The sequence below is a fragment of the Pseudophryne corroboree genome, chromosome 6, assembly GCF_028390025.1.
Source record: "Pseudophryne corroboree isolate aPseCor3 chromosome 6, aPseCor3.hap2, whole genome shotgun sequence".
Classification (NCBI taxonomy): domain Eukaryota; kingdom Metazoa; phylum Chordata; class Amphibia; order Anura; family Myobatrachidae; genus Pseudophryne; species Pseudophryne corroboree.
Genome location: NC_086449.1, coordinates 45,723,104 through 45,742,851, shown reverse-complemented (window position 1 = coordinate 45,742,851; position 19,748 = coordinate 45,723,104). Strand labels below are relative to the sequence as shown.

The following is a 19,748-nucleotide window of genomic DNA, read 5'->3' as shown; positions in this document are numbered from 1 at the left end:
CTTATTGACTCATATTTCGCTGAGTCATAAATGTAATGTTCGAATAGGAATAAAGTCTCTGCGCCTTCAGTGCTTTGGTGTGGAAACTTCCATCTGTGTATAACCAATAATATATGCGTACCAGAAATATGATCAAGTTGTGCCTGTAGTGGTATCTTTAATTGGTCATCTTCCCTTGTCCTCTTACTCCATGTATAAACGCCCTCATCAAGGTGTTAAAACATAATTTACATAGGCAGAGAGGGAAGATTTGTGTCAGCAAGATGCTCTTAATATTATAAAGTGACTTGTGCCGTATTTGTGCCAATATATAAAATATTTTTTATATAAAGTGCTCTGTGCCTATAGTGTTTCTATAAACCACTATATTATATGTGATTTCTAATATGAATGATCAGAATCACACCCAAGTGGCTAAAAAAAAATTAAAAAAAAAAATTAGTAAAAAAGGAAGGTAATAACTCACTCCTTTTAAGGATGCTGCTCCTATGAGGTGATCCTTGACAAAGTCTAGTACCTCTATAAAGAAAGTTTTTTTCTCATGGAAAAAAACAGAAAGAAAAAGGAGCTAATAGTGTGATATAGTTTTTCACAATTTTTAATCACACACATACATATAAAAATGGAATCGTATAATTTAAAAATCAATAACAAGCTTATCTGTTGTACAGGTCGTTGGAGAGGTAGTGGAAGCTGGCCCAACGCGTTTCGTCCCTTTAACAGCTTTTGTGGGACTTCCTCAGGGGAACCCTGGGTGTGATTCTGATCATTCATATTAGAAATCACATATAATATAGTGGTTTATAGAAACACTATAGGCACAGAGCACTTTATATAAAAAATATTTTATATATTGGCACAAATACGGCACAAGTCACTTTATAATATTAAGAGCATCTTGCTGACACAAATCTTCCCTCTCTGCCTATGTAAATTATGTTTTAACACCTCGCTGAGGGCGTTTATACATGGAGTAAAAGGACAAGGGAAGATGACCAATTAAAGATACCACTACAGGCACAACTTGATCATATTTCTGGTACGCATATATTATTGGTTATACACAGATGGAAGTTTCCACACCAAAGCACTGAAGGCGCAGAGACTTTATTCCTATTCGAGCAAATATATATATATATTGATAAAACTAACTATTTATCTTATTACATTCACTATAAAATGGGTAAGAGACTCAGTACGCAATTGGCATATGGGGTACCGTAAGGGTACGCACTTAGCGTAGCAGACGCTTAGCCGTGGTCGAGACGCACATGCGACACGCTCGCTCACAACTTAACGCGTGGTGTCGAGCACGCTATAGGCGGCCGACTACCGTAATGCTACGCTACTAGCGTAGCGTACGCTCGTGACCACGAGGAGAACACGAGCGGCGCAGACGCTCAAGGGATGACACTCAGTAAACCTTGTATGCAACACAGTGAAAGATTGAGTTTACTGTAAACCTTGGTTTTGTAATGTGAGCACAATGCAATGCTAATTAACCTCTATTGTATGAAAGCCTCTTGAGCGATTGAGACACTCTGAATACTCTCAGCAATGTAATAAACACACAATACCTTGCTAAGGTTCCAACACCTTTACTAACAATATCTAGCTATGTAAAAGTTAAAACAGTTAACAGTTCATACACTACAGGCTAACATCAATATCTAAGCAGGCTAACTACACATAAATATACAATATCGTCACAATCTTATACAATAACAGAGAGAGAGAGAGAGAATATGGCAAATACAAACAGAGATTTAGAATGGTTACAGAGAATACCTTACACACACTGGGGAATGATCGCTGCGCAGTCCTGGTACCAGCTCCGAGTTAGTCAAGATGAAAACCGTTTGTGGAGAGAAGAGACTGAGCTGGCCAGGCTGGCTGTCCTTATATACACTGCGTACAGTATACTACAAAGGGACCTACAATCTCATTGTTCATTGGACACAGGAATGTCTCCACGCATCATAACAAAAGGTCATAGGTTAGTTTGAACAGGTGGGCTGTGACTATATCAAACTGCTCAGGTGGGAGGGAATCTGAGAATTCCCGCCGCATGGATAATGAACCGCAAATATAGTAAACGTCCAGAAACTACTAATAGACATAACTATACGCAGGAGCGATTAATCTTTACCTAACCAGCACCAGATTGTTTCTAATAAAATGTTCTTTAGTTAGGTACCAAACACAACTGCTCAAACCCTGTCTGACCCTTCGTACCATACAAAGAGGAATTCCTCTGTCCAGCGACCAGTTACATTAAACAAACTTACAGTCATTATTAAGGGGAACATTATCTATAAAACATACTATTTGGTTTTATTATTTAACGATTGAGTCGCCCGCTAGACGCACACAAACTCTACCGTAAATGCACATACCACGCGCTCGAGCGCATGGCCGAGGAGGCGCCATCACGCAGCTGCGAGTATCCGCACGCACGGGAGAGAATGTGCACGTGCAGCAGGCACGCGCATGGGGTGGATATATGGCAACGTGTAGCATGATATTTTTTCGACTTTGACAGTCCACCCTTTGGCAGTCATCAATAACTGCCACTTCCTAAAACAGTTCAAAAAGAAAAATATATGTCATCATGTAAATACCATTTTATGATTGGGTAAAGGGAGGAGAGAAGCAGGTGGGAAAAAGTATGACCTAGTGAGATAGTAGAAGCATGTGTGTATGAATCCATGTTTGAGGGGTCATGTATCATCGTGCCGTACGTGTTTTAAATCAAGCTTCGAGGTATTGCGAAGTATACATTTGAATTCCTTCTTATCTCGTATTACGGGTCTGTGGATGGGCTGTCAAACTTTACCGAGCTCTTTTCGGCTTTTGGTTGCAACAAATGGGGGAGCACATTTAGTTGATGATACATGAATGGGGGGATATGTGAGTGCTGATATCTGTATCTATATTCCCTATCGACTATGTGTGTCATTACCTGAAGGTTGTAGAGGTGTAGCAATTATTATAAATGCAGTCGTAAACTATGTGAGTTTAATATGCATTCGCCGATTGAGGTCTTGTCTGATGTCTTGTCTTGATGTACATGTTGTCTGATGTCTCTCGGTGCTTTTGCTATAAATAACGAGCAAAAGTTGTTCCATTGTCCATAAAGTTACAGTCTCTAAGTGTTGGGCTATCATAAAAGTTAAAGTCACTAGGGAAATTGGGGCTTGCAGGATAGTTCATCAATGGTCTGTATAAAAGAGGTTGTCAAATTCTTCTTCCAAGCGGATGTCTTTGTACCTTGGAGGAAAACAAAGGAGAAACGGGTGAAAGAAACGGACCGTGGAATCACATTTTCATCACAACATTGTCTCTATCGTTGGGTCATAAATCAAATTAGTTGTTGTTAGTACAGTGTCCTCGCTCCTTAGACTCATCACCCTGGTATTACTTTTACGCTTCGCTAAAACCTGAACGCATCTAAATATCAGGCCAACCAATATGACGACTCCTAGAACACACAAAAGAAATTTCCCTACATCCATAATAATACCTTGGGCCCATTCTCCTAAACCAGAGAACCAATTTCGTGGGTTCAACCATGACACCCAACTGGTCAGCTCATTACCCACAGCAGCGAGTGTGAGATTGTGTTTCCTTCGAAACTCCCATTTTAATTGTAAAATGTCATCCATCTTTTGGTCTATGACCTCGGCTGGGTCCTCCGTGCTGTTTGTAATGTACGTGCAGCACTTTATTCCATATTGAGTTGCTAGGGTAACACAATACCCGCCTGTCACAGCTGTGATGTAATTGAGAATCATCCTATGCTGAACCAGTTCTGTTTTGTAGGCTTGTAACTCTTTCCCAGTGTACCTGAATGTGTCGTCATACATTTCGGTGATATTGTCTAATGAATTTGCAAGCGCAGATATATATTTATAATTTATCACTCCTCTGGCGGTACGAGTGATATCTAACGCGAGTAGGAATTGAATCCCGGTGGATTCATGGATCAGATCAGAGGCTGAATGCTCTGTCCTCTCTATCAGGTGCCGTTTAACGACGTGCTCGTAATGAGTGTGAGTATAAGGAGCTTGGGCACTGCGGTGAATATCTTTCATTTTGTTATGGGTTACAGTCATTACTTCAGGCAGTACTTTTCCAATATAGCACAATCCCTCTGAGTTTGGGGCAAGCCACTTATACGCCTACCTCCCGCATATGAAATATGCATCATCGGGGAGAACATATGGGACGGGGTATGACATTATCATGTTACAAATTTTCCATGTGAAATCTCCTAACCCTAATTCTCCCATCTGTTTAGTACACGTATCAGGTTGTACGATATGTGCACAGTATCCTGGTGATACTTCTCCAACTCGCATGGTCCTACTTCCTAGAGTGTACCTATACCGGAAATATTTTCCATGGTCGGCTATCTGGCGTATAAGTTCTGTGTCTATGGGCATTCTGTCGGGTCTGTATGAAAAGGTCATGGTTTGATTACTCCATGACACTTCCCAATTTCCCGGCTTTCGGGGATTGGAAATGTTAAAGCATACTAAGGACCTATCCACATGATATTGGTGGAGCTTCAAACTAGGAGGACTAGAGATATTAAACCTCTTGTCCACCGGCCTCCCACCACTTAGCTCAAGTACCTCTCCTACAGTTAAAGGGAATGGTACTAGTCCTGATTTACTATGACCTTGAGGTACTTGAGATCATAACCAACAGTCTGTCTGATTTAACACTTTACCCACTAAGGAGTGATAGTCACTCAATGGATGCCGGTCCATGTGAACATTAAAACTGGACTGACATTTCTTTATGCACCCATCCTCAACTATATTGTCACAATGCCTACAGATGCAGTTCTCTTCAGCTAACAATCCTTCACAATTCCTTCTATTGTCAATGCTACCAGATCGTTTTCTGATACTCGCCTTTACTCTGTGATTATGTTGCTCTTTGAAATTTACGCCTGCATCCTGGTCATCAGAACCCATTCCCGATCCTTTCTCGACCTTCATGGTACTCTCACCGAAACAGACTGCTCTGGTCAACATCATGGTCAACAGGAAAATCCAGATCACAGTCTCTTGGGGCAAGTCCATCTTAGAGGAGTAAAAGGAGAAAAATAAGAAAGGGGAAAGGAAATAGGAGGGAGGTGGGAACTGGAGAAAATAATAAATGGGAAAAAGAAATCTGGCTCGACAAACTTCCGGTCTTATTATTCTCAGCGCTCAGGTGTCGTCTCAATCCTCCCTGAACAGACACTCTAGTGATACAACCTCTACCGTCTGTTCTTTATCACGGGACCTCTCTGGGTCAGTGACCTTTTTACAATGAGACGAATGGACCCAAGTCTCTCTCTCGGCAACCTTCAATGCTGTTGTGCTGGTCAATAAGACTTGATATGGTCCTTCCCATCTGTCAATAAGGCAACCTGAGCGTAGAAAATTCTGTATCATTACATAATCCCCAGGTTCAATGTCATGACAATTACTGTCTGGCAGATCAGGAATCACCAACTTTAGATTATCATTCTGATTTCTCAATTGCTTACTCATCTTAACCAAATACTTTACAGTTACTTCATTGTTACATTTCAAATCATCCTGGGGGTTAATCATAACATGGGGTTGTCGACCAAACAGAATTTCAAAAGGAGACAGATTAAGAGGGGACCTGGGAGTGGTTCTGATGCTGTATAATACAATTGGCAAAGCTTCGGGCCATAACAGTCCTGTTTCAGTCATTACCTTGCTCAATTTATTTTTAATAGTGCTGTTTACTCTTTCATAGAAACATAGAATTTGACGGCAGATAAGAACCACTTGGCCCATCTAGTCTGCCCCTTTTTTATTTTATCCTTTAGGCAATCTCAACCCTTTTTTAACCTTGATTCTTTGTAAGGATATTCATATGCCTGTCCCAAGCATGTTTAAATTGCCCTACAGTCTTAGCCTCTACCACCTCTGATGGGAGGCTATTCCACTTATCCACTACCGTTTCTGTGAAGTAATTTTTCCTTAAATTTCCCCTGAACCTCCCCCCCTCCAGTCTCAATGTATGCCCTCGAGTTCTAATACTTCTTTTCCTTTGAAGAATGTTTCCCTCCTGAACTTTGTTAAGACCCTTTATATATATGAAAGTTTCTATCATGTCTCCCCTTTCCCTTCTCTCCTCCAAACTATACATGTTAAGATCTTTTAGCCTTTCCGGGTAAGTTTTGTGATGTAGGCCATGCACCATTTTAGTTGCCCTTCTTTGTACACTCTCTAATGTATTTATATCCTTCTGGAGATAGGGTCTCCAGAACTGGACACAGTATTCCAGATGGGGCCGTACCAATGACCTATACAGTGGCATTATCACTTCTTTTTTCCTGCTACTGATTCCTCTCCCTATGCAACCAAGCATCTGACTTGCCTTTCTCATTGCTTTATTGCATTGCTTTCCTGCCTTCAAGTCACTTGAAATAGTGACTCCTAAATCTCTTTCCTCCTCAGTAGTTTCCATTATAGTACCCTTGATACTATACTTAGCCTTTGGGTTTTTGAGACCCAAGTGCATGATTTTGCATTTTTTAGCATTAAACTGTAGTTGCCACGTTCTTGACCATTTCTCAAGCCTACCTAGTGTCACGATCCGGGTATCTGGACGCCATTACTTACCCTTCAGATGCCTCCTAAGGCTGGCTCAGCGTTCCAGGACCGGATCCCGCTGTTCCTGAGTTTCCACATGCAGAATGTCAGAGTGGTGATTTCATCAGCCGCGGCCTCCGCTGTGCCCGCGTGGTTAAATGTGTGCTTGTCAGTCTGGCGTCTCCTGTCTCCTGTGGCCGGCGTAGCCATTACTGTTTCAATTCTCACATGGATTACAAACCAAACTTCCCTCCAAGTGTCTGCATGGGCGCAGCCATCTTGGATTTTGTCATCTGATCATTTCCACCAATCTGCTGTCTGTATTGTTGATTTGCATAATTGCCTAGCCAACCCCTTCCTTGCTGCAGGTATAAGTAAGCTGTGCCTGAGCAAGGAAGGCGTCAGTGCTTTGGTTGTCTAACCTAGTTCCAGTTTGTCTCTCTCCTGTGGTTGTCTTCCATGTTCCAGCTCCTGTCTCCAGACTTCTGCTATAGAGACCCGCACCAGCATTCCATCTGCGGTGTAGCCTGACTCTCCGATCCATTCTGGACTCACCTGTTTCCAGCTACAACAATCACCTGCTTCCAGCCCAGCTTCCAGCAGTGTACAGCTTCTCTTAAAGGGCCGGTGTCCTTTTCTGCAGTTTACCACTCTCCACCGGTATTATTATTTCACCGCTCTCAAACAATCACCTGCTTCCAGCCCAGCTTCCAGCAGTGTACAGCTTCTCTTAAAGGGCCGGTGTCCCTTTCTGCAGTTTACCACTCTCCACCGGTATTATTATTTCACCGCTCTCAAACAATCACCTGCTTCCAGCCCAGCTTCCAGCAGTGTACAGCTTCTCTTAAAGGGCCGGTGTCCTTTTCTGCAGTTTACCACTCTCCACCGGTATTATTATTTCACCGCTCTCAAACTCCAAACTTCATTATTATTTCATCGCTCTCAAGTTCGTTTATTATTTAACTGGTTCCAGCCAGTATCCACTCCGTACCAACAACAGTCTGGTTCCAGCCAGTATCCACAGCAGTCGTTTTACCTTCAGCAGCCCAGCCTTTCCTGGAACATCAGCTGGTACGATCCTGGGTTCTCTCCATTGCTACAGTCAGGCCTGGTAAGGACTTTCCAACTAGAAGATTATAAGAACTGTCTCACACTACCAGTGCCTGTGGCCCTTGCCACCCTGTAGTACCCAGGAATTGTATTTATCCTCTGTTGACTTTTATGTTTCCTTTTACTGCTGATGTGTTACGGAGTTTGTCATAATAAACATCATTGACTTTTATCCTGGTTGTCGTGGTCACGCCTTCGGGCAGTTATTCTACATGTTACTTACATGTCTAGGGGTCTGATACAACCTCCCACGTTCCGTTACATCTCAGCCCCTACAACTGAGGCTGCCTCCCGTCAGCTCAGGCCCTCAGTTGTGACACCTAGGTCATTAATCATTTGTTTGACCCCTCCCGGTGTGTCTACCCTGTTGCATATCTTTGTATCATCTGCAAAAAGGCATATCTTCCCTTCAATACCATCTGCAATGTCACCAACAAAGATATTAAAGAGAACTGGACCAAGTACAGATCCCTGGGGTACTCCACTGGTAACATTTCCCTTCATAGATTGCACTCCATTAACTTCGACTGTTTCCTATCCTGCAACCAGGTTCTTATCCATTTAACTGATTTATAATCCACCCCCAGGCTTTCAAGTTTATTTAGCAGTCTGCGATGTGGGACAGTGTCAAATGCCTTACTAAAGTCTAGATATGCTACATCTACAGCTCCCCCTTGATCTATTATTTTCATCACAGAGTCAAAAAAGTCAATAAGATTTGTTTGGCATGATCTCCCACCAGTAAATCCATGCTGTTTTGGATCCTGTAAGTTGTTTGATTTAAGATATTCCACTACTCTTTCTTTTAATAGTTTTTCCATTACTTTCCCTACTACTGATGTAAGGCTTACTGGTCTGTAGTTACTTGCTTCTTCCTTGCTTCTACTTTTGTGCAGTGGAACAACATTTGCTCTTTTCCAGTCCTCTGGAATAGCACCTGTATTTAGTGACTGGTTAAATAAATCTGTTAAAGGTGTAACCAGCACATCTTTTAGCTCTTTGAGTATCCTTGGTGTATCCCATCTGGTCCCATTGATTTATCCACTTTTAGTTTTGAAAGTTCTGTTAGGACCTTCTCCTCTGTAAATGTATTTTCATCTACCTTATTTTTATGAATGTCCTTGCAATTTAACTGTGGCCCCATCCACCTTCGCACTCGCCTGGGGGCGGTACGGAGTGTGCAGCTTACTATTAATTCCCATCAACTTACACATTGTTTGAAAGACTTCACCTGTAAAATGGGTACCCCTATCACTTTCAATGATTCTAGGGATACCATACCTACACACAAATTCCTGCACAATTTTCTTTGCAGTAAATACAGCGGTATTTGTGGCCGCGGGAAATGCTTCAACCCAATTTGAGAACACATCAATACAGACCAATACATATTTTAAATTTCTACAAGGTGGCAATTGTATGAAATCAATTTGTATTACCTGGAAAGGACCATCTGTCGGAGGGATATGGGATGGCTCTGTCGGTATTGCCTTTCCGATATTCTTCCTCAAGCAGGTGAGACATGTCATCGCTCTTTTACCCGCATGGGAAGAAAATCCTGGGGCGCACCAATAAGCTCTTACCAACTTACACATTCCTTCTTTGCCTAGATGAGTCAGCCCATGTGCCGCTTCCGCTAGACTTGGAAGGTATGCTCTGGGTGCCACTGGCTTACCCTGTCCATCTGTCCAGAGTCCTGAGGACTCCTGGCCATATCCTTTTGACCTCCAAACTGCCTTTTCCTGTGGGGAACACAAATTTTGCATTTCACACAATTTCTGTGTGTTTACAGTATTAAATACCATCAGTCGTGTACTGTCTGTTTGTATGGGGTTACCTGCTGCTGATTTAGCAGCTTCGTCTGCTCGGCTGTTACCAAGTGATACCGGGTCTTGGCTATATGTGTGAGCTTTACACTTGATAACAGCCACTCTGTCGGGTTCCTGTATCGCTGTTAGAAGTCTTTTGATGTGGGCTGCATGCGCTACGGGTGTGCCAGCTGCCGTCATGAAATTTCTGAGGCGCCATAGGGCCCCGAAATCATGGACTACTCCGAAGGCGTACCTAGAATCTGTGTAAATATTGACTGATTTGCCCTTAGCCAATTCACATGCTCTGGTTAGGGCAACCAGTTCAGCAACTTGTGCTGAGTGTGGTGGGCCTAGCGGTTCCGCTTCTATGGTACCTTGGTCATCTACGACTGCGTATCCAGTACACAAGTCTCCCGAGTCCGTCTGTCTGTGACAACTACCGTCAGTGTAGAAAGTAAAATCTACATCTTCCAGTGGGTTGTCACTGATGTCAGGCCTTGCCGTGAAATTTTGGGTCAAATATTCCATACAATCATGCGTGTCATCCCCTGTATTAAATCCTCCTTCACCATCACTCTCATCCTCCACCCTTTGTGCCTGTCCAGGCACACCTGGGAGATACGTTGCAGGATTTAATGCGCTGCATCTCCTTATGGTGATGTTTACGGGAGCCATCAATGCCAATTCCCATCTTGTAAACCGCGCTGATGAGACGTGTCTGGTTTGGGCCGAATTCAGTAAGGCTGACACTGCATGTGGTGTATGAATTGTGAGGTTGTGTCCTAGCACTACATCTTCGCTCTTTGTGACTAGCAATGCTATTGCTGCAACGCTTCGCAAGCATGTGGGGAGGGATCGCGCTACCGTATCTAGCTGAGCGCTATAGTAGGCTACCGGCCTGCTGGCATCACCATGCTTCTGGGTAAAGACACCTGCTGCGCACCCAGCACTTTCTGTTCCGTACAGCTCAAAGGGTTTCCCATAGTCCGGCATACCTAATGCCGGTGCCTGCATTAGGCACTGTTTAAGTCTCTCAAATGCCATCTCAGACTCGTCTGTGTGCAAAATCCGATCAGGTTTGTTTGAGGAGACCATCTCCTGCAAAGGTAGGGCTAGTATGGAAAAACCTGGGATCCATTTACGGCAATACCCACACATTCCTAAAAATGTTCTAATCTGTTGCTGGGTTTGTGGCAGGGTCATGTCGCGAATTACTTGAATTCTATCAGCGGTAAGGTGTCTCAATCCTTGTGTTAGACAGTGTCCCAAATACTTCACACGGGTCTGGCATAATTGTAACTTGTCCTTGGAAACCTTGTGTCCTGTGTCTGAAAGATGAAACAGGAGTTGTTTCGTATCTCTCAGGGATGCTTCCATTGAATCTGAACACAGCAGTAAATCATCCACATACTGTATCAATATTGATCCACTCTCTGGTTGGAAAGACTGTAAACAATCATGCAGGGCCTGTGAGAAAATACTTGGACTGTCTATGAAACCTTGTGGTAATCGAGTCCAAGTATACTGAACTCCTCTGTATGTAAATGCGAATAAGTATTGACTGTCAGGGTGCAGAGGTACCGAGAAGAAAGCGGAGCAGAGGTCAATCACAGTGAAAAATTTGGCAGTGGGAGGGATCTGCATAAGGATGACAGCTGGATTTGGCACTACGGGGAATTGACTCTCAACTATTTTGTTGATCCCTCTTAGATCCTGCACTAATCTGTAACCCCACCCCCCACTCTTTTTAACAGGGAAGATGGGACTATTGGCAGTGCTGGACGTTCTTACCAGAATGCCCTGTTGTAGCAAGCGCTCTATTACAGGGTAAACTCCTAACTCCACCTCTGGCTTCAGAGGGTATTGTGGGATTTTTGGAGCTATCCTACCATCTTTTACTTGCACAACTACTGGGGCTACGTTTGCCATCAATCCAGTGTCTTGTCCATCCTTGGTCCAAAGTGATTCCGGTATCTGGGAAATCATTTCCTCTACCTTGGACGGACACCTATTTACAACAACAGTGTGTGACATTAATCTTGTTGGGGAGTCTAGCATATCCTGCGCTTCCTGAGCGTGGTTTTCGGGTATGTCCAAGAACACACCTTCAGGAGTACAGTATATGACGCATCCCATTTTGCACAGTAAATCTCTCCCTAGGAGATTAGTCTGAGCTGATGCAGCCAGCAGAAAAGAATGCTTGGTATGCAAAGGCTCTATCGTAATCTCTGCAGGTTTGCTTAAAGGGTAGTGCTGTACTACTCCTGTTACTCCCATGGCTGGAATTGTTTTACTAGCGGTTCTCATGCCCACGGTCGAATTTATCACTGACTTGGCCACCCCCGTATGTACAAGGAAATTTAGAGATTTACCAGCTACATCAATTGCGACCTCGGGTTCACTTCCAAGGCTCGCAATTAATTTTACTGGCTGCAGATTACAGGTGTGGCCCCGCCCCTATGGTGCGTGGTGACCTCCCTGCATTGCGCTGGCAGCTATTACCTGGGGGTAAATGGGAACTATCAGTGACTTGCCAGTCTCTTTTTGGGGGATACCTTTTCGTTTCCCCTGTGTGTGGCTCATAACTCAGTCTCTGCGGTCCTTGATCCCAATTTCGTGTGTCATGTCGTTGTCTAGGGGGTTGATATGATTTTTGTGCATTTTTCGATCTACAGTCTCGTGCAAAATGTCCCTCCTTATGACAGTAATAACAAGTTACCACATTTGACTTACCCACAGGGGTCGGAGATTTATACAGAGGTGGCCTTGTGGTCAGGGCCTGTATACTTACGGCCATTAACTTATCACTTTGTGACTCCCTGTGTCTGGTGATATTCCGATCATGATCAATAGCGGCCTCTCTCAAAGTAGCCACCGACAGACCTCGCCAACATGGTTGGGTGGTCTGTACCCTCGTCCTCAATACTTCCTTTAAACCATCCATTAGCACAGATACTGCTACTTCTCTATGATTCACATTTTTCTTAATGTCTTCTATGCCTGTATACTTAGCCATATCCTGTAGTGCCCGATGAAAATAATCAGCAGCTGTTTCTCCCTCTTTTTGTTTGATGGAGAAAATTTTGTTCCATTTGGCAACAGCTGGAAAATACTCTTTTAACTGTAAATTTATTCTCTTTACATTATCTTGGTTGTACACATCCGTAAGGGGTACCTCTTCATCTAATTTACAGTCAGCTATAAATCTCGCTGAGTCGACATTGGAGGGTAAACATGCCCTCAGCAATATCTGCCAGTCTTTGTTATTGGGCTCCACAGTATTTCCTAGCTCTCTAATGTATTCCTGGCTTGCAACTAGATCTTTCCAAGGATCAGGGAATTCAGACACCATTGATCTTAATTCCATTCGGGAAAAGGGGCAGTGCATGGCGATGTGTCTGACAGGAATGAGTCCTGAAGTGTCAGTTTTCCCATTTGGCACTGCAATTACCCTAACGGGATTAAGTTCAATAACATCATTCTGAGTAGATTCTACAACATGTGGTGAAATGGTTTCAGCATAGTGTATGGTGCCGTACTTACCAGTTGATACGACCTCACCTGTCCCTCCACTAGGGGCCTTTGATACTGCTCTTACTGGTTGGGACGTGCCCACTGTTGTTTCTGCTATGGTGGCTGCTAGAGAGAGTGCCGATATTGTTGTTGGCTCATCCTCTTGGTCACAATCCTGGGGAAAGTTTAAAACAGGGTACAGCTTGCACGGGTTAATATTAGCATCAACAATCTTGGTTACATTATTCTTAACATTTATACAGTTACTAAGTGCCTGTTTATCATTCACCATTGTGCCATTCTCTGTAACCACCTTCTCTCCCGTTATGTATGGTGGTGGTGGCGCGGTGGCTATCAGTTTTCTGATAGGGTTAGATCCAGCCGCTTGAGCCAATCCTCTTTGTATTTCACCTTCCTGTTGCCATAACTGTAAATAATCATAATGTTTGATCCGTCTCTTTGCAGATTTAATGAGACATATCCTTCTCCTTAGATTTTGTAACACCTCGGGACTAAAACTGCCTACCCGTGGGAACTTTTCCCCATCATGCACAGTCATTCTTTCCCATTCATCGCACGAAACCTCTGTGTGTGAACCGTATTTCTCACACATTACATACCTTGCCGACCCGATTGGTCGGTTTACTAAGTTAACCCGAACCGAGGTTGATCGCCCCCTACATGAACAACTGGCCCCCATCTTTGCAGGTGTTGCTTTCACTACCTCTGACCTTCAAATCAGGGTCTTCAGCGAACCCTTACAAAAACCAAGATGTCCGGTGTAGGCCGGCGGCGGAAGTTTACCGAGTACCTCCACTCACTCGCCCACGTCGACCAATACGCCCACACACTGCCCTAGCGCTGGCGTACTCGACCTAGGGCCCCTGCGACCTGAACCTCTATTTACTGGAACATGTGGGTGTGATCCGAAGAGCACTTAACCCTTCCCAGTAACTATTGGTTGTTAGAGAATTCCCGAGTGACCAGCGAACCTCCCTTAAAATAAAAAAAATTACACAAATCACGTTAGAATGTACAAATAGCGTTTATGACCCCTCTAGCGTACGCAAATGGTACTGGGTCAAGTTACTAACTAATGCACACAATTACGTGCGGTACAATCGTTCTGCACATAAGCAACTAATCTTATGTGCGGAGCGACCAGTGGAATCGAAAATTGTGGCTGCGAATTCCTTCAGCCAGAGCTTAATGGCCTATATGGGTACCGCACCAACCCTTTCTGGTGTTGTGCTCCTTTACTCTTTATCTATAGCGGACTTCTTAGTCTGCTGTACCTAGACCTCCTGGTCTGTCTGGACCTCCTGGTCTGTGCTACAGTAGACCTCCTGGTCTGCTATACTCTAATGCTCTTTTTTTAAATGTTTAACAAGGGATGCCTCCCAAGCCACCGTGCAGTCACTTACACGTATGTACCTCACGAGAACTCGATGATTTCCTGTGGTTCAACCCCAAAATTTTAGAAACTTATATATATGTATACACACTCTTTCACCTCATATACTCTTTACTTTCGTTTCTGCGCAGAAATCCCTTTCATTCAGTATCGCAGGCTAATCCCGAGGAGTTGCAACTAGAGAAGGATCTATTAGCTTAACATTTTGGACACTGAGATTGGTTTGCGCTATTATCGCGTTGCCTCCTTATCGCCTAACTAAAACAATACTATCGTGTGATTTGTATTATGTGGGCGTACCCAGACGCTCCGTTGAGTAATATACGCTCCGTGCGTCGGCCCTTGCGTCGCGTACGCTAGTCCCGCCCTTTGTTAGAGACACATGTACGCAAGCCAGGTATATCCACAGAAATACAATCAACACGTTTATATCAATGTAGATGATCTTTAACTGTAATCATCTACTGAACACCACACCGAACTTCCTTGTATCTTAGGCAAGCCGTGCGCGTGTTTTACAAATTATTCCTTAACGTATTAATATTACTTTTAACTACCAATAGCAACAAATCTTTCTCAGCACGTTATCAATTGTGAAATGGCAAACAGGAAAGTGAGGTGTGAAAATACACAAATGAAAAAAAAAAAATACAGGTGTGTGCGTGCGTGCGTGCGTGTGTGCGTACGCAAAACAGAAATAAACAGTTTTAAAAGACAATAGCGTACTGTACTTACCTTCCGGTTCCGGATTCCACCAGCACTCCTACAGCGTAGCGAAACAGACGCTTATCTAGCCAGCACTACTGTATCCCGATACGAAGGGATACTGCCTTCCCGCCCTTGCTGACAGATAAAGTCTGTGTTCGCTGGTGCGGATATGTGGAGGACGGACGAGCCCCCAATTGATAAAACTAACTATTTATCTTATTACATTCACTATAAAATGGGTAAGAGACTCAGTACGCAATTGGCGTATGGGGTACCGTAAGGGTACGCACTCAGCGTAGCAGACGCTTAGCCGTGGTCGAGACGCACATGCGACACGCTCGCTCACAACTTAACGCGTGGTGTCGAGCACGCTATAGGCGGCCGACTACCGTAATGCTACGCTACTAGCGTAGCGTACGCTCGTGACCACGAGGAGAACACGAGCAGCGCAGACGCTCACGGGATGACACTCAGTAAACCTTGTATGCAACACAGTGAAAGATTGAGTTTACTGTAAACCTTGGTTTTGTAATGTGAGCACAATGCAATGCTAATTAACCTCTATTGTATGAAAGCCTCTTGAGCGATTGAGACACTCTGAATACTCTCAGCAATGTAATAAACACACAATACCTTGCTAAGGTTCCAACACCTTTACTAACACTATCTAGCTATGTAAAAGTTAAAACAGTTAACAGTTCATACACTACAGGCTAACATCAATATCTAAGCAGGCTAACTACACATAAATATACAATATCGTCACAATCTTATACAATAACAGAGAGAGAGAGAGAATATGGCAAATACAAACAGAGATTTAGAATGGTTACAGAGAATAACTTACACACACTGGGGAATGATCGCTGCGCAGTCCTGGTACCAGCTCCGAGTTAGTCAAGATGAAAACCGTTTGTGGAGAGAAGAGACTGAGCTGGCCAGGCTGGCTGTCCTTATATACACTGCGTACAGTATACTACAAAGGGACCTACAATCTCATTGTTCATTGGACACAGGAATGTCTCCTCGCATCATAACAAAAGGTCATAGGTTAGTTTGAACAGGTGGGCTGGCTGTGACTATATCAAACTGCTCAGGTGGGAGGGTATCTGAGAATTCCCGCCGCATGGATAATGAACTGCAAATATAGTAAATGTCCAGAAACTACTAATAGACATAACTATACGCAGCAGCGATTAATCTTTACCTAACCAGCACCAATCCGGTTTTTAATAAATGTTTTTAATAAATGTTCTTTAGTTAGGTACCAAACACAACTGCTCAAACCCTGTCTGACCCTTTGTACAATACAAAGAGGAATTCCTCTGTCCAGCGACCAGTTACATTAAACAAACTTACAGTCATTATTAAGGGGAACATTATTTATAAAACATACTATTTGGTTTTATTATTTAACGATTGAGTCGCCCGCTAGACGCACACAAACTCTACCGTAAATGCACATACCACACGCTCGAGTGCATGGCCGAGGAGGCGCCATCACGCAGCTGCGAGTATCCGCACGCACGGGAGAGAATGTGCACGTGCAGCAGGCACGCGCATGGGGTGGATATATGGCAACGTGTAGCATGATATTTTTCCGACTTTGACAATATATATATATATACAAAAGGCAGAAACAGATTTATACACAATTGGACATTTATAACTAAATGTGAAGCGGCGTAAAATCACCTCTGCACATGCATCATAATAAAGACCATTAAAATTCAGACTAAAAATAAACAAAAAGCCTAGTATTTATTTTTAACTAACAAAAGGACTAGCCATAACAACAAAGGCCCAAAGGGTTTATAAATATGAACATTCAGGCATTAGTGTATTGGCTAACAGTGGTTAATTAAATATACTATCTTTAACCTGCTTTAACATTATATAGCAGTAGCTACTATATTGTTTTATTGATTGAGCTTAAGTAGGTTATCCATATGCCTATCATGTTTTGTTATGTCTAGTCCTTTTGCTAGAGCGCTATGATGTCACTTCAGTGTGGGTGTGCAGTCCCACTGCGACTTTTGGCGTCACACTGGTTGATAGCTTCTTCTTAAGGTAAGATGTTTGTATCATTTTTGAATACCTGACGAAAATGCTGCATTATTAAAGGGCATTGAAACGTTGTACTTTACATTATGTCTTGTGTGCAAATCATTGGAGTGCCGCACCGTCTTTGCAGTATATATATATATAAATATATATATATATGGGTCACCAATATTTTTCTTGCCTCAGGTCATCTGTGACAAACTTCCGCCACTGGGAGCCTTGCACTTTAAAGAAACATTAGTGTGTGTTAGCTCCTCCCCTCTATGCCCCTCCTAGCAGACTCAGTTTACAAAAATGTGCCCAAGGAGCCGGGTGCATTCCTCTGGAGCTCCAGAGAGTTTTCTTCGAAACTTTGTTTTACTGTAGTTTGTTATTTTCAGGCAGCACTGGTTGGCAACCAGTCTACCTGCGTCGTGAGACTTAGTGGGGGTGCTGAACCAACCTTCCTAGGGTTAATGCTTCGTAATCCCTGCTGACAGGACATTAAGCTCCTGAGGTGCTGTTTCACATACCACACTGTGTGTGCACACGCCAGCAGCATGCCCCCACCCCCTAACAGATGCTGAAGTAGACGCGGTGCGGTGAGTGTTTACACCAGGGTCCCGGTTAGCGGGTCCCCGGTGACTGTGGTGGCATTAGGGTGCGGTGGTCACGGGCTGCATACTACCCACACTGGCAACGATACAAGGGGGTTTTTAAACTTCCTTTTACACAGATAGGGGTTATTAAACGCCATTGTAATTATACGTGAATAAGCCAGTATAATCTAGTCAGGGACTGCGCGCCATTGAAGGGGTGGGGCTTCCCGGAGAGCGGGACCAGAGGCTGAGAAGGTGCCATTTCCTGCTGCTGCTGACTGAAAGGCTGCACGTTGGCGCTGCTCCTCCACAGACCCGGCTGAACCACCAATAGTACTGGTACCAGGGAGTTTTATAGGAAGGTGGAAGATATCAGCGGTGGTGACACTGCTGCAATCCAAAATTAAGGTATATTAACTATACTAGAGATGTGCACCGGAAATTTTTCGGGTTTTGTGTTTTGGTTTTGGGTTCGGTTCCGTGGCCGTGTTTTGGGTTCGAACGCGTTTTGGCAAAACCTCACCGAATTTTTTTTGTTGGATTCGGGTGTGTTTTGGATTCGGGTGTTTTTTTTCAAAAAACCCTAAAAAACAGCTTAGATCATAGAATTTGGGGGTCATTTTGATCCCAAAGTATTATTAACCTCAATAACCATAATTTCCACTCATTTTCAGTCTATTCTGAACACCTCACACCTCACAATATTATTTTTAGTCCTAAAATTTGCACCGAGGTCGCTGGATGACTAAGCTCAGCGACCCAAGTGGCCGACACAAACACCCGGCCCATTTAGGAGTGGCACTGCAGTGTCACGCAGGATGTCCCTTCCAAAAAACCCTCCCCAAACAGCACATGACGCAAAGAAAAATGAAAGAAAAAAGAGGTGCAAGATGGAATTGTCCTTGGGCCCTCCCACCCACCCTTATGTTGTATAAACAGGACATGCACACTTTAACCAACCCATCATTTCAGTGACAGGGTCTGCCACACGACTGTGACTGAAATGACGGGTTGGTTTGGACCCCCACCAAAAAAGAAGCAATTAATCTCTCCTTGCACAAACTGGCTCTACAGAGGCAAGATGTCCACCTCATCATCATCCTCCGATATATCACCGTGTACATCCCCCTCCTCACAGATTATCAATTCGTCCCCACTGGAATCCACCATCACAGCTCCCTGTGTACTTTGTGGATGCAATTGCTGCTGGTGAATGTCTCCATGGAGGAATTGATTATAATTCATTTTAATGAACATCATCTTCTCCACATTTTCTGGAAGTAACCTCGTACGCCGATTGCTGACAAGGTGAGCGGCGGCACTAAACACTCTTTCGGAGTACACACTTGTGGGAGGGCAACTTAGGTAGAATAAAGCCAGTTTGTGCAAGGGCCTCCAAATTGCCTCTTTTTCCAGCCAGTATACGTACGGACTGTCTGACGTGCCTACTTGGATGCGGTCACTCATATAATCCTCCACCATTCTTTCAATGGAGAGAGAATCATATGCAGTGCCAGTAGACGACATGTCCGTAATCGTTGGCAGGTCCTTCAGTCCGGACCTGATGTCAGCATCAGCAGTCGCTCCAGACTGCCCTGCATCACCGCCAGCGGGTGGGCTCGGAATTCTGAGCCTTTTCCTCGCACCCCCAGTTGCGGGAGAATGTGAAGGAGGAGATGTTGACAGGTCGCATTCCGCTTGACTTGACAATTTTCTCACCAGCAGTTCTTTGAACCCCTGCAGACTTGTGTCTGCCGGAAAGAGAGATCCAAGGTAGGTTTTAAATCTAGGATCGAGCACGGTGGCCAAAATGTAGTGCTCTGATTTCAACAGATTGACCACCCGTGAATCCTTGTTAAGCGAATTAAGGGCTCCATCCACAAGTCCCACATGCCTAGCGGAATCGCTCAGTGTTAGCTCCTCC

At 43.9% G+C, this 19,748-nt stretch overlaps 1 protein-coding gene and 1 long non-coding RNA gene across 5 annotated transcripts in view; one reads left to right on the top strand and one right to left on the bottom strand.

Moving 5' to 3' along the window:
- Window positions 1-19,748, bottom strand: part of LOC134936041 (uncharacterized) — a 144,122-nt gene that overhangs the window by 18,238 nt on the left and 106,136 nt on the right. The window lies entirely within an intron of this gene.
- The window catches only part of LOC134936040 (mucin-3A-like), a 300,343-nt gene that overhangs the window by 188,443 nt on the left and 92,152 nt on the right, over window positions 1-19,748 (top strand). For 3 of the 4 annotated variants that reach the window (XM_063930944.1, XM_063930943.1, XM_063930941.1), the window contains one exon: window positions 17,159-17,252. The exons of the other annotated variant lie outside the window; for it this stretch is intronic. In XM_063930944.1, the coding sequence (XP_063787014.1) occupies window positions 17,159-17,252 (94 nt within the window). The remainder of the gene's footprint in view (window positions 1-17,158; window positions 17,253-19,748) is intronic. 4 annotated transcript variants of the gene reach the window in all.